Genomic DNA, 13,019 nt, shown 5'->3' with positions numbered 1-13,019 from the left:
ACTGCAGAAACTTGCTCCACTGTGCCATCCAGTGTTCAGGGCCTGTAACAACATTGTTACAGGTGATTGTTTACATACAAAATTGCCATTGGAAGTGTTTACATGGATAGTTCCAATGTTAAATGTCAACACAGGAACCTGTACAGCAAGTGGTGACAGGAAGATTTTTTGTAATATGTAGATCTATCAGTGTCCCATGGGGGTACAGGCACTGTTCCTGTCACTCCCTACCCTGCCACCCTCCCCGCTGTCAACCCCAGCTCCCATACGCTGCAGGATATTCAACTGGGGAGTGCTGCAGAGCCATGAATAATCCTTAACCTTCCCTTTAAGATACAGGATTGGGGGCCCAAGGGACAGAGAGACGCCAGATTCAGAACGTGTATTGATCAGTGCATTAATGCAACGCATTAAGTGAAGTGCTGATCGGATTAGCACCAAGTATACTCAAGATAGCATTGTGTATGTATAAAGTACCATTAACCTAGGCAAACATTCTGAGATGTTTCACAGACAACATTTAACACCGTGTTTCTCCTTTTCCCGGGTCCCGCACTCTCAGGATGTTGCTCGTTTGATGGACGTTTTGAGAGGGAAAATGTTTCCTCAGTAAATTATTTGTGATTTAGTTCCAGGTGAAGGTAACAGAACCTCGAAAACCTCGGAGTGTGAAAGGTCCCAGACTTCCACAGACACAGGTAAGGAGAGGATCCTGATCTCATCCAGCGCAGGCCGCAGCCTGGGACCTCCCCAGGAACTAACTCCCAGGACATGACCCAGGTCCAGGCCTCCCGCTGAGACTCATCCCTCAGCTAGAGTAGCGGGGCCTGGCTTCCTGGGGGTTGGGGGATGGTTGTGTGCTGGATGACTGGGTTGTCCTGGCTGTGGTGTGACGAGGCCTCCCTAATCAGTGTGCTTTGATCCGCAGCCCCCTGCTCTGAGGCCTGCCTGTTGCCCAGCTCTCGGCACGGCACGCCCGAGCTTCTCCGTCGGATGCCACTCGGCAAACTCAGGCCCGCGATGAAAGGCAAAGCCCTTCAGACGCTGTCAAAGGAAGGCACCCGCTCGCTCGGCGATCTGAAGATGTGCCGAGGCACCAGAGTACTTGTAGCGCGATTCCTGCAGCGGTCGAAACGTAACCTCACTGTGGAACCAACGCACTCGCTGGCTGGAGCCGCTGGAAACAAACAGAGGACAGACAGAGGCAGTGGGGGAAGCAGCTTTGAGCAGGTGAGGGTCTCAATGCTTCTTATAGCTCAGACTGATCACTGCACTGAGTAACATACCCGCACCCCCCACCCCCCGCCCCCGACCCCAGGCCATGACCCTGCCGACCCCAACCCCAGGCCATGACCCTGCCGACCCCAACCCCAGGCCATGACCCTGCCGATCCCAACCCTGACCCCAGGCCTTGACCCCGCCGGCCCTGATCCCAGGCCACGACCCTACAGACCCTGACCCCGACCCCAGGCCATGACCCTGCTGACCCCAACCCTGACCCCAGGCCATGACCCTGCCGACCCCAACCCTGACCCCAGGCCATGACCCTGCCAACCCCGACCCCAGGCCATGACCCTACAGACCCTGACCCCGACCCCAGGCCATGACCCTGCCGATCCCAACCCCAGGCCATGACCCTGCCGACCCCAACCCCAGGCCATGACCCTGCCGATCCCAACCCCAGGCCATGACCCTGCCGACCCCAACCCTGACCCCAGGCCATGACCCTGCCGATCCCAACCCCAGGCCATGACCCTGCTGACCCCAACCCTGACCCCAGGCCATGACCCTGCCGACCCCAACCCTGACCCCAGGCCATGACCCTGCCAACCCCACCCCAGGCCATGACCCTGCCGATCCCAACCCTGACCCCAGGCCTTGACCCCGCCGGCCCTGATCCCAGGCCACGACCCTACAGACCCTGACCCCGACCCCAGGCCATGACCCTACCCACCCTGCCGATCCCGACCCCAGGCCATGACCCTGCCGATCCCGACCCCAGGCCATGACCCTGCCGATCCCGACCACAGGCCATGAATCTGCCAACCCTGACCCTGAGCCATGACCCTTCCGGCCCTGACCACGATCCCAGGCCATGTCCCACTGATCCCAGCGCAGACTGTGCCAATTCGAAACCAGCTTTGGGTTTGGTCTGATCCTGGGCCCTGACCACACTGACCCCGAGCCCTGAACTCGGGTCCTGACTGCAGGCTGTGAGTGTGGGCTGACCTCCAACACCGAGCCCCAAGCCCCGACCCCAGGCCATCTACCTGCCGACCCCAGTCCCTGACCCCACCAATCCCGCCGCAAACCAGGCCAATTCCAAACCAGCTTTGGATGATACGGAGGAAACTTTACTCTGTGTCTAACCTCGTGCTGTACCTGTCCTGGGAGTGTTTGATGGGGACAGTGTAGAGGGAGCTTTACTCTGTATCTAACCCCGTGCTGTACCTGTCCTGGGAGTGTTTGATGGGGACAGTGTAGAGGGAGCTTTACTTTGTATTTAACCCTGTGCTGTACCTGTCCTGGGAGTGTTTGATGGGGACAGTGTAGAGGGAGCTTTACTCTGTATCTAACCCCGTGCTGTACCTGTCCTGGGAGTGTTTGATGGGGACGGTGTAGACGGAATGTGAGGTTGTGAAAGTGGCGATAAATGTTTGTTCTTTCCTGTTCTGTCCTTACTCTCATTCTTCCTTTGCAGGTGGCCCGGTCCCAGTTACAGAGCAGTATGAGGCAGCGGGTCAGTCGAGAGGAGGGAATTCACCTACGGAGCTGTGGCGATCTGAGCTCCTCCACCTTCAGTCTGCGCAGACTCTTCTCCACTAGCCGTCTGGAGAGCAGTCGGCCACACAGCCTGATCGGCGTCTACAGAGAGACTGTTCTCTAATCAAATAAACCTTCGACAGTCCCTCTCCCAGCGTACTGTGTGATCGGAGTCTACAGACAGACTGTTCTCTAATTATCCTCTGTACACTAACTCCCCATCACAGCCCCTCCCTGTGTACACTAACTCCCCATCACAGCCCCTCCCTGTGTACAATAACTCCCCACCACAGCCCCTCCCTGTGTACACTAACTCCCCATCGCAGCCCCTCCCTGTGTACACTAACTCCCCATCACAGCCCCTCCCTGTGTACACTAACTCCCCATCATAGCTCCCCCATGTACACTAACTCCCCATCATAGCTCCCCCGTGTACGCTAACTCCCCATCACAGCCCCTCCCTGTGTACACTAACTCCCCATCATAGCTCGCCCATGTCACTAACTCCCCATCATAGCTCGCCCGTGTACACTAACTTCCCATCATAGCTCCCCACTGTGTACACTAACTCCCCATCATAGCCCCCTACTGTGTACACTAACTCCCCATCATAGCTCCCCCGTGTACACTAACTGCCCATCATAGCCCCTCCCTGTGTACACTAACTCCCCATCATAGCTCCCCCATGTACACTAACTGCCCATCATAGCTCCCCACTGTGTACACTAACTCCCATCACAGCCCCTCCCTGTTTACACTAACTCCCTGTCACAGCCTGCATGTGTACACTAATTCTCCATGCTAGATCAGTGTTTCTGAGCCACTTTGGTCAGGAAGATGAAGTGTACGGTGCCCAGTCCGGGCTGGGGAACTAATTACAGCTGTTGTATTGGAGGGAACTGACCGCTTTGTGGGGCTGGGGAGTGGTCAGAGGATGGTAGATGGACCATCATAGACCTGTCCTGGTGAGAGACAACTGCAGCAGGCAGTTTTTGGAAGCTGGGACTGTGACGGGTTTACCGAACAAGGAGAGAAAGGGAGTCAGTCCAGCTCTCTGATTGTCGAGCCTCACATCTGTCCACTGGGAGGTGTCAATGGACAGAGTATTTGGTGCCTTCAGGAACAGAGTGGAGGGTGAGGGCTGAGCACAAGTTCTTTGGGAGAGCTGCCAGTTCATTAAGGGCAGGACAATGGTGCGTGGAACTCTCTGCAAGAGGACCTGATTGTGGGCACTAATACTGCATGATGCTCGTGTGAAATAATTACCTGTAAATAGCCAATTTATAACCAAACTGTGCACAGAACTTTCTACTTGACCAGATGGAGGGGCATGAGCTGTCTGCAAGGTAGTGCCGCATCCTGCTGGCTTGGGGTGGGAGGACTGTTTCTGGGTGACCATAACATGTAGGAGCAGAAGTAGGCCATTCAGCCCATCGAGTCTGCTCCGCCATTCAATGAGATCATGGCAGATCCGATAATCCTCAACTCCACCTTCCTGCCTTTTCCCTATAACCCTTGATTTGCTTACTGATTAAAAATCTGTCTATCTCAGCCTTGAATATAATTAACAACCCAGCCTCTACAGCCCTCTGCTGTAAAGAATGGTTGGGTGCTGTTGGGGCTCTGGACCACGTGGCCTTGGGCTGGGGTAGGGTGGGTTGGGATCTGGGCCTCTCTAGCTGGCTTAGGGTGGTGGGAGTAGTGGTGTTATAGGCCTCGTAGGCTTTAGGTGATGGGGGCGGGGGCTAGGCTACTAGCTTTGGGTGAGGGGTTTGGGGGAAGCTTTGGGGCAGGATCTGGCATATCTGCTTACCAACAGCAGCCAAACCTGCTCTTTCTGGGGTGGGGGGATTGGGGCGTGAGGGGTTATGGTATAGGAATAAACGACTAAATCGATTGGAGAGATGTAGCAGGAAACGAGGGATTGAGAATTAATCCAAAGTACTTGAACCATATACGTAGTTCAAACTCCCAGTGTTCCAGATCAGTGTACACTCTGTACAACCACAGATTGATTCAGCTCATTCTGTACTGTCCTAGGATTGTTTGATGGGGACAGTGTAGAGGGAGCTTTACTCTGTATCTAACCCTGTGCTGTACCTGTCCTGGGAGTGTTTGATGGGGAGAATATAGAGGGAGCCTTTTAGTCAAGCATCCAGTGACCACATGCTGGAAGGTGCAGGTGTGGTTATTCTGTGATGCAGTCTACGGTTGAAGAGTCTGTTCTCGGTTTCTTCGATCTTACTTAAGGGACAAATGGTTTGAGCTGGCTGAAGTTGAAATCCATTGAAATCGTTTATTTGATCATGAAGGGAGTGGGGAGATTGAGGGTCAGAAAGGAGTTGGGAATTGTTGGGTCATTGGACCTGATATCATTCCAGTGGAGTTTGCTTGAGTGTGGTGGATGCTTGGCTCCAATCTCTTCCCACCTGCTCGGAAGGTTGGGCTCCTGGTCTGAAGCTGGCAGGTACCAGAGGGAGAGGGAGATGGGGTGATGCTGAATGTTCAAATAATGTTAATAAATAAAACCTTGATATATCTCTAAATTGTGAGGTTTCTGCCTTTGATTGGCTAAGTCGTTTTACATTTCTCCACATCAACAAAACAGAAAATCATCGGCATTTTCTTCCCTCTTCCTGTGCGTCCATCACCACCCCACTTCCCACGTGTGGGGGCCCAGACTCCTGGCTGGGGTATTACATCATAAAGGATTTGTACAGGTGGCAGCTATCGGCCCATCATCTCTGACCCCCACCACCTTCTGGGTGAAAAAATCTTTCCTCATCTCTCCTCTAATCTTTCTACCAATCACTCTAAATCTCTGCCCCCAAAGTCACTGCTCTCTCTGCTAAGGTAAATAGGCCTTTCTCATCCACTCTATCCAGGCCCCTCACAATTTTGTACATCTCAATCAAATCTCCCCCCAGCCTCCTCTGTTCCACGGAGAACTACCTCAGCCTATTCAATCTTTCCTCATAGCTGCAATTTTCCAGTTCTGGCAACATCCTCTGTACCCTTTCTAATGAAATCACATCCTTTCTGGAATGAGGTAACCAGAACTGCACACAGCACTCAAGTTGTGGCCTAACTAATGTTTTATATAGTTCCTGCATAACTTCCCTGCTCTTATATTCCATGCCTCGGCTAATAAAGGAAAGGATTCTGTATGCCTTCTTAATCACCTTCTCAACCTGTCCTGCTACCTTCAGGGATCTGTGGACATTCACTTCAAGGTCTCTCACTTTCTCTACAGGTGTCAATATCCTCCCTTTTATTGTGTGATCCCTTTGCCTTGCTTGACCTCCCCACATGCATCACCTCACACTTTTCTGGGTTGAATTCCATTTGCCACTTTCCTGCCCACCTGACCAGTCCTTGGATATCTTCCTGCAGTCTACAGCTAGCCTCCTCACTGTCAACCGCATGGCCAATTGCTGTCTCGTCTGCAAACTTATTGATTATTCTTCCTACATTTACATCCAAATCATTAATATATACCACAAAAAGCAGGGGACGCAGTACTGAGCCCTGCGGAACCCCACTGGAAACAGCCTTCCAGTCATAAAAACATCCATCAACAATTACCCTTTGTTTCCTACCATTGAGCCAATTTTGTATCCAGCTTGTTACATTCCCCGGATCCCACGGGCTTTTATTTTTTTTAACCAGTCGGCCAAGTGGGACCTTGTCAAAAGCCTTGCTAAAAACCATGTAGACCACGTCAACTACACTACCCTCATCAACCCTCAGAAAATTCAATCAAATTTGTCACGCCTGACCTTCCTCTAAAAAAATTCATGCCAATTGTCCTTGATTACTCTGTGCCTTCCTAAGTAACAGTTTACCCTGTCCCTCAGAATTGATTCCAGTAATTTGCCCACCACCGAGGGCAGACTGACTAGCCTGTATCCCTTGCTCCTTTTTTTAAACAAAGGTACAACATTAGCAGACCTCCAATCCTCCGGCACCTCACCTGTATCCAATGAGGATTGGAAAATAATGGTCAGACCCTCTGCAGTTTCCTCCTTGGCTTTCTTTCACAGCCTGGACTACATTTCATCTGGCCCAGGTGATTTATCCACTTTCAAGGATGCTAATCCCCTTAATACTTCCTCTCTCCTTATGTTTATCACATCCAATACTCCACACTCCTCCTCCTTAACTACAATGTCTGCATCATCGCCCTCTTTTGTGAAGACAGACACAAAGTGTTCATTAAGAACCATACCCACATCCTCCGCCTCTACACACATTAGCTTATTGGTCTTTTATAGGCCCTACTCTTCCCTTAGTTATCCTCTTATGTATTGATAAAACGTCATTGGATTCACCTTGAACCTGCTTGCCACTGCTCTTTCGTGAACTCTCTTTGCTTCCCTGGTTTCCTTTTTGATTTCACCCCTCTCCTTTCTACATTCTTCCCAGCTTTCTGAGTTCTTGGTGTCTAACATTAGCTTTCCCTTTCTACCATTTCTTACTCTGTAAGCTCCATGACATACAGGGGCTCTAGATTTGACCATCCTGCCCTTTTTCTTTGTGGAAATAGTGTTTACTCTGAACCCCTTGAATCTCTCCTTTGAATGCCTCCCACAGCTCTGACACTGATTTACCTTCAAGTCGCTGTTTCCAGTCCTAAAACACTCCTCAGCTTCGTAAAATTTGCCTTACCCCAATTTGGAACTTGAACTCCTGTTTTATGTGTCCTTTTCCATAATTACGTTAAAAGTAACTGAATTATGATCACTGCCACCAATGTGCTCTCCCACTGTCACTCCTTCCTCCTGCACAGCTTCATTTCCTAAAACAAAGTCCAGAACTGCACCCTCTCTTGTTGGGTTTGCTACATTAGGGACAAAAAAGTTCTCCTGAATGCACCTTAAGAATTCAATTCCCTCCATTCCTTTCACACTAAAACTATCCCAGTTAATGTTGGGGTAGTTAAAATCCACTACTATAACTGCCCTACTGTTTTTGCACTTCAGAGATTTGCCTACATATTTGCCCTCCTATCTCCCTCTGACTGTTTGGGGGTCTATAGTACACTTCCAATAGTGTGACTGCACTTTTGTTCCTAAGCTCAATCCATATGACCTCAGTTAATGATTCTTCCAACATATTATCCCTCCTCACTGTAGTTGCTTCTCGAGCCAAAATTTCCACCCCTCCTTTCTTCGTATCCTCCTATTTCATCAAACTTGGTTAAAAACATTTTTCATGTTGCCATTTTCCTTCCACTCTGTGCAATCCCTTCATGATTTTTAAAGATGGCTACCAAATGTCCTCTCAAGGCTACCATGCTTCAAGGAGGACAATCCCAACACTTTTAGTCTATCTGTGTGACTCTAATCCTTCATCCCTTGTAGTAAATCTCTCTCCAGATCTGGAACCGATCATTTCTTTGGGTGCTGACGCTGGGCTGGACCATGTTCCCTGGGTGTTGAACTTTGGATGGGACACATTCCTTGGGTAATGACCATTAAATGGGAGGCATTTCCTGGGCAATGGAGTTTGGATGGGAGGCGTTTCCTGGACAATGGTGTTCCGATGGGTCCTGTTCCCTGGTTGAGGATCACTGGATAGGATTAATTCTCTGGGAAAATAGTTCTCGGATGGGGATACTTACCCTAAGGGACATCCCCCTGCACTGAGCTTTCAGTGGGGTATATTCCCTGGTCACTGATTGCCTGGCTGGCACATGTTCCCCAGATAATAAATCTCGGCTGAGGGACATTTCCAATCCCCAGCCCTGCTTTCTCTTTCACATAAGGAGTTAAACTGAGGCCTTCATGCCCTCTGAAGGAACAGGTTATCAGACCATCCATCACGTTGCTGATGGTGGCACCTGTCTGTGTGCAAATTGTCTGTCATGTTTCCAACAGTGAATTCATCCAGAGTTCCTTCATTAACCTCAATCCAAACATCCCAACAGAAAGGTGACTTTAACTTCCGTTCCTGTCTCTGCTGGGACTTGAGGGTCCAGAGGGAAAGAGTTTCAGGTCCATTTGTCTGGCAACAATGAGGGAGGCAGAAGTGACGCACGGCTATCCTGGCGGAAGTGCAGCTGTGATGATTAGAGGCGTCCTGGCAGGAAGACGACGTCACCGCGCGGCAGAATCGGAAGTGACGTCGAAGCCGCTGACGGATTGTTCTGGAAGCGACCGAGCGGCAAAATGGCGGCGATGGCCACTGGGTGAGAAGTCGAGAGAGAGAAATAAATCCATAAATAACCGGGGGAGAGAGAGATATAAATCCATAAATAACCGGGGGAGAGAGAGGTATAAATCCGTAAATAACTGGGGGAGAGAGAGATATAAATCCGTAAATAACCGGGGGAGAGAGAGATATAAATCCGTAAATAACTGGGGGAGAGAGATATAAATCCATAAATAACCGGTGGAGAGAGAGATATAAATCCATAAATAACCGGGGGAGAGAGAAATATAAATCCATAAATAACCGGGGGAGAGAGAGATATAAATCCGTAAATAACCGGGGAGAGAGAAATATAAATCCATAAATAACCGGGGGAGAGAGAGATATAAATCCGTAAATAACCGGGGGAGAGAGAAATATAAATCCATAAATAACCGGGGGAGAGAGAGATATAAATCCGTAAATAACTGGGGGAGAGAGATATAAATCCATAAATAACCGGTGGAGAGAGAGATATAAATCCATAAATAACCGGGGGAGAGAGAAATATAAATCCATAAATAACCGGGGGAGAGAGAGATATAAATCCGTAAATAACCGGGGGAGAGAGAAATATAAATCCATAAATAACCGGGGGAGAGAGAGATATAAATCCGTAAATAACCGGGGGAGAGAGAAATAAATCCATAAATAACCGGGGGAGAGAGAGATATAAATCCGTAAATAACCGGGGGAGAGAGATATAAATCCGTAAATAACCGGTGGAGAGAGAGATATAAATCCGTAAATAACCGGGGGAGAGAGATATAAATCCATAAATAACCGGGGGAGAGAGAGATATAAATCCGTAAATAACCGGTGGAGAGAGAAATAAATCCATAAATAACCGGGGGAGAGAGAGATATAAATCCGTAAATAACCGGGGGAGAGAGAAATATAAATCCATAAATAACCGGGGGAGAGAGAGATATAAATCCGTAAATAACCGGGGGAGAGAGAAATAAATCCATAAATAACCGGGGGAGAGAGAGATATAAATCCGTAAATAACCGGGGGAGAGAGAAATATAAATCCATAAATAACCGGGGGAGAGAGAGATATAAATCCGTAAATAACCAGGGGGGGAGAGAGAAATAAATCCGTAAATAACCGGGGGAGAGAGAGAAATAAATCCGTAAATAACCGGGGGAGAGAGAGATATAAATCCATAAATAACCGGGGGAGAGAGAGATATAAATCCGTAAATAACCGGGGGAGAGAGAAATAAATCCGTAAATAACCGGGGGGAGAGATATAAATCCGTAAATAACCGGTGGAGAGAGAGATATAAATCCGTAAATAACCGGGGGGGAGAGAGATATAAATCCGTAAATAACCGGTGGAGAGAGAGATATAAATCCGTAAATAACTGGGAGAGAGAGATATAAATCCGTAAATAACCGGTGGAGAGAGAGATATAAATCCATAAATAACCGGGGGAGAGAGAGATATAAATCCGTAAATAACCGGGGGAGAGAGAAATATAAATCCATAAATAACCGGGGGAGAGAGAGATATAAATCCGTAAATAACCAGGGGGGGAGAGAGAAATAAATCCGTAAATAACCGGGGGAGAGAGAGAAATAAATCCGTAAATAACCGGGGGAGAGAGAGATATAAATCCATAAATAACCGGGGGAGAGAGAGATATAAATCCGTAAATAACCGGGGGAGAGAGAAATAAATCCGTAAATAACCGGGGGGAGAGATATAAATCCGTAAATAACCGGTGGAGAGAGAGATATAAATCCGTAAATAACCGGGGGGGAGAGAGATATAAATCCGTAAATAACCGGTGGAGAGAGAGATATAAATCCGTAAATAACTGGGAGAGAGAGATATAAATCCGTAAATAACCGGTGGAGAGAGAGATATAAATCCATAAATAACCGGGGGAGAGAGAGATATAAATCCGTAAATAACCGGTGGAGAGAGAGATATAAATCCGTAAATAACTGGGAGAGAGAGAAATAAATCCGTAAATAACCGGGGGTAGAGAGAGATATAAATCCGTAAATAACTGGGAGAGAGAGATATAAATCCATAAATAACTGGGAGAGAGAGATATAAATCCGTAAGTAACCGGGAGGGAGATGTGTAAATCCATAAATAACCGGGGGAGAGAGAGGTATAAATCCGTAAATAACCGGGGGAGAGAGAGATATAAATCCGTAAATAACCGGGAGGGAGATATGTAAATCCATTAATAACCGGGGGGGGGGAGAGAGAAATAAATCTGTAAATAACCGGGGGGGGGGGGGGGGGGGGGGGGGGTGGGGGGGTTGGGGGGGGTGGGAGAGAAATAAATGCTTAAATAACCAGGGGGGGAGAGAGAAATAAATCCATAAATAACCGGGGGGAGAGATATAAATCCGTAAATAACCGGGGGAGAGAGAGAAATAAATCCGTAAATAACCGGGGAAGAGAGAGAAATAAATCCGTAAATAACTGGGGGAGAGAGAAATAAATCCGTAAATAACCGGGGGAGAGAGAGATATAAATCCGTAAATAACCGGGGGAGAGAGAAATAAATCCGTAAATAACCGGGAGAGAGAGAAATAAATCCGTAAATAACTGGGGGAGAGAGAAATAAATCCGTAAGTAACCAGGGAAGAGAGAAATAAATCCGTAAATAACCAGGAGAGAGAGATATAAATCCGTAAATAACCGGGGGAGAGAGAGATATAAATCTGTAAATAACCGGGGGAGAGCGAGAAATAAATCCGTAAATAACCAGGGGAGAGAGAAATAAATCCGTAAATAACCAGGGGGGGGAGAGAGAAATAAATCCGTAAATAACCGGGGGGGATAGAGAAATAAATCTGTAAATAACCGGGGGAGAGAGAGATAAATCCGTAAATAACCGGGGGAGAGAGAGAAATAAATCCGTAAATAACCGGGGAAGAGAGAGAAATAAATCCATAAATAACCGGGGGAGAGAGAGATATAAATCCGTAAATAACTGGGGGAGAGAGAAATAAATCCGTAAATAACCGGGGGAGAGAGAGATATAAATCCGTAAATAACCGGGGGAGAGAGAAATAAATCCGTAAATAACCGGGAGAGAGAGAAATAAATCCGTAAATAACCGGGGGAGAGAGAAATAAATCCGTAAGTAACCAGGGGAGAGAGAAATAAATCCGTAAATAACCGGGAGAGAGAGAGATATAAATCCGTAAATAACCGGGGGAGAGAGAAATAAATCCGTAAATAACCGGGAGAGAGAGAAATAAATCCGTAAATAACCGGGGGAGAGAGAAATAAATCCGTAAGTAACCAGGGGAGAGAGAAATAAATCCGTAAATAACCGGGGGAGAGAGAGATATAAATCCGTAAATAACCGGGGGAGAGAGAAATAAATCCGTAAATAACCGGGAGAGAGAGAAATAAATCCGTAAATAACCGGGGGAGAGAGAAATAAATCCGTAAGTAACCAGGGGAGAGAGAAATAAATCCGTAAATAACCGGGAGAGAGAGATATAAATCCGTAAATAACCGGGGGGGAGAGAGATATAAATCCGTAAATAACCGGGGGGGGGAGAGAGAAATAAATCCGTAAATAACCGGGGGAGATAGAGAAATAAATCTGTAAATAACCGGGGGAGAGAGAAATAAATCCGTAAGTAACCAGGGGAGAGAGAAATAAATCCGTAAATAACCGGGAGAGAGAGATATAAATCCGTAAATAACCGGGAGAGAGAGATATAAATCCGTAAATAACCGGGGGAGAGAGAGATATAAATCCATAAATAACCGGGGGAGAGAGAGGTATAAATCCGTAAATAACCGGGGGGGGAGAGAAATAAATCCGTAAATAACCGGGGGAGAGAGAGATATAAATCCGTAAATAACCAGTGGAGAGAGAGAAATAAATCCGTAAATAACCAGGGGAGAGAGATATAAATCCGTAAATAACCGGGGGAGCGAGAGAAATAAATCCGTAAATTACCAGGGGAGAGAGAGATATAAATCCGTAAATAACCGGTGGAGAGAGAGAAATAACTCCGTAAATAACCGGGGTGGGGAGAGTGAAATAAATCCGTAAATAACCGGGGGGGGAGAGA

At 47.8% G+C, this 13,019-nt stretch overlaps 2 protein-coding genes across 3 annotated transcripts in view; both read left to right on the top strand.

Moving 5' to 3' along the window:
- Positions 1-2,925, top strand: part of fam189b (family with sequence similarity 189 member B) — a 129,741-nt gene extending 126,816 nt beyond the window's left edge. The window contains exons 7-9 of the mRNA XM_041179699.1: positions 630-698; positions 929-1,230; positions 2,702-2,925. Of these exons, the coding sequence (XP_041035633.1) occupies positions 630-698; positions 929-1,230; positions 2,702-2,887 (557 nt within the window). The 3' untranslated portion in view covers positions 2,888-2,925. The remainder of the gene's footprint in view (positions 1-629; positions 699-928; positions 1,231-2,701) is intronic.
- Positions 2,926-8,893: 5,968 nt separating this feature from the next.
- khdc4 (KH domain containing 4, pre-mRNA splicing factor) overlaps positions 8,894-13,019 on the top strand; it is a 118,014-nt gene continuing 113,888 nt past the window's right edge. For both annotated transcript variants that reach the window (XM_041179703.1, XM_041179702.1), the window contains exon 1: positions 8,894-8,953. In XM_041179703.1, coding sequence (XP_041035637.1) covers positions 8,934-8,953 — 20 coding nt within the window. In that variant the 5' untranslated portion in view covers positions 8,894-8,933. The remainder of the gene's footprint in view (positions 8,954-13,019) is intronic.

The sequence above is a fragment of the Carcharodon carcharias genome, chromosome 36 (assembly GCF_017639515.1).
Source record: "Carcharodon carcharias isolate sCarCar2 chromosome 36, sCarCar2.pri, whole genome shotgun sequence".
Taxonomy (NCBI): Eukaryota; Metazoa; Chordata; class Chondrichthyes; order Lamniformes; family Lamnidae; genus Carcharodon; species Carcharodon carcharias.
The sequence above is the reverse complement of the archived record's forward strand: the minus strand, read 5'-3'. Positions and strand labels throughout refer to the sequence as shown.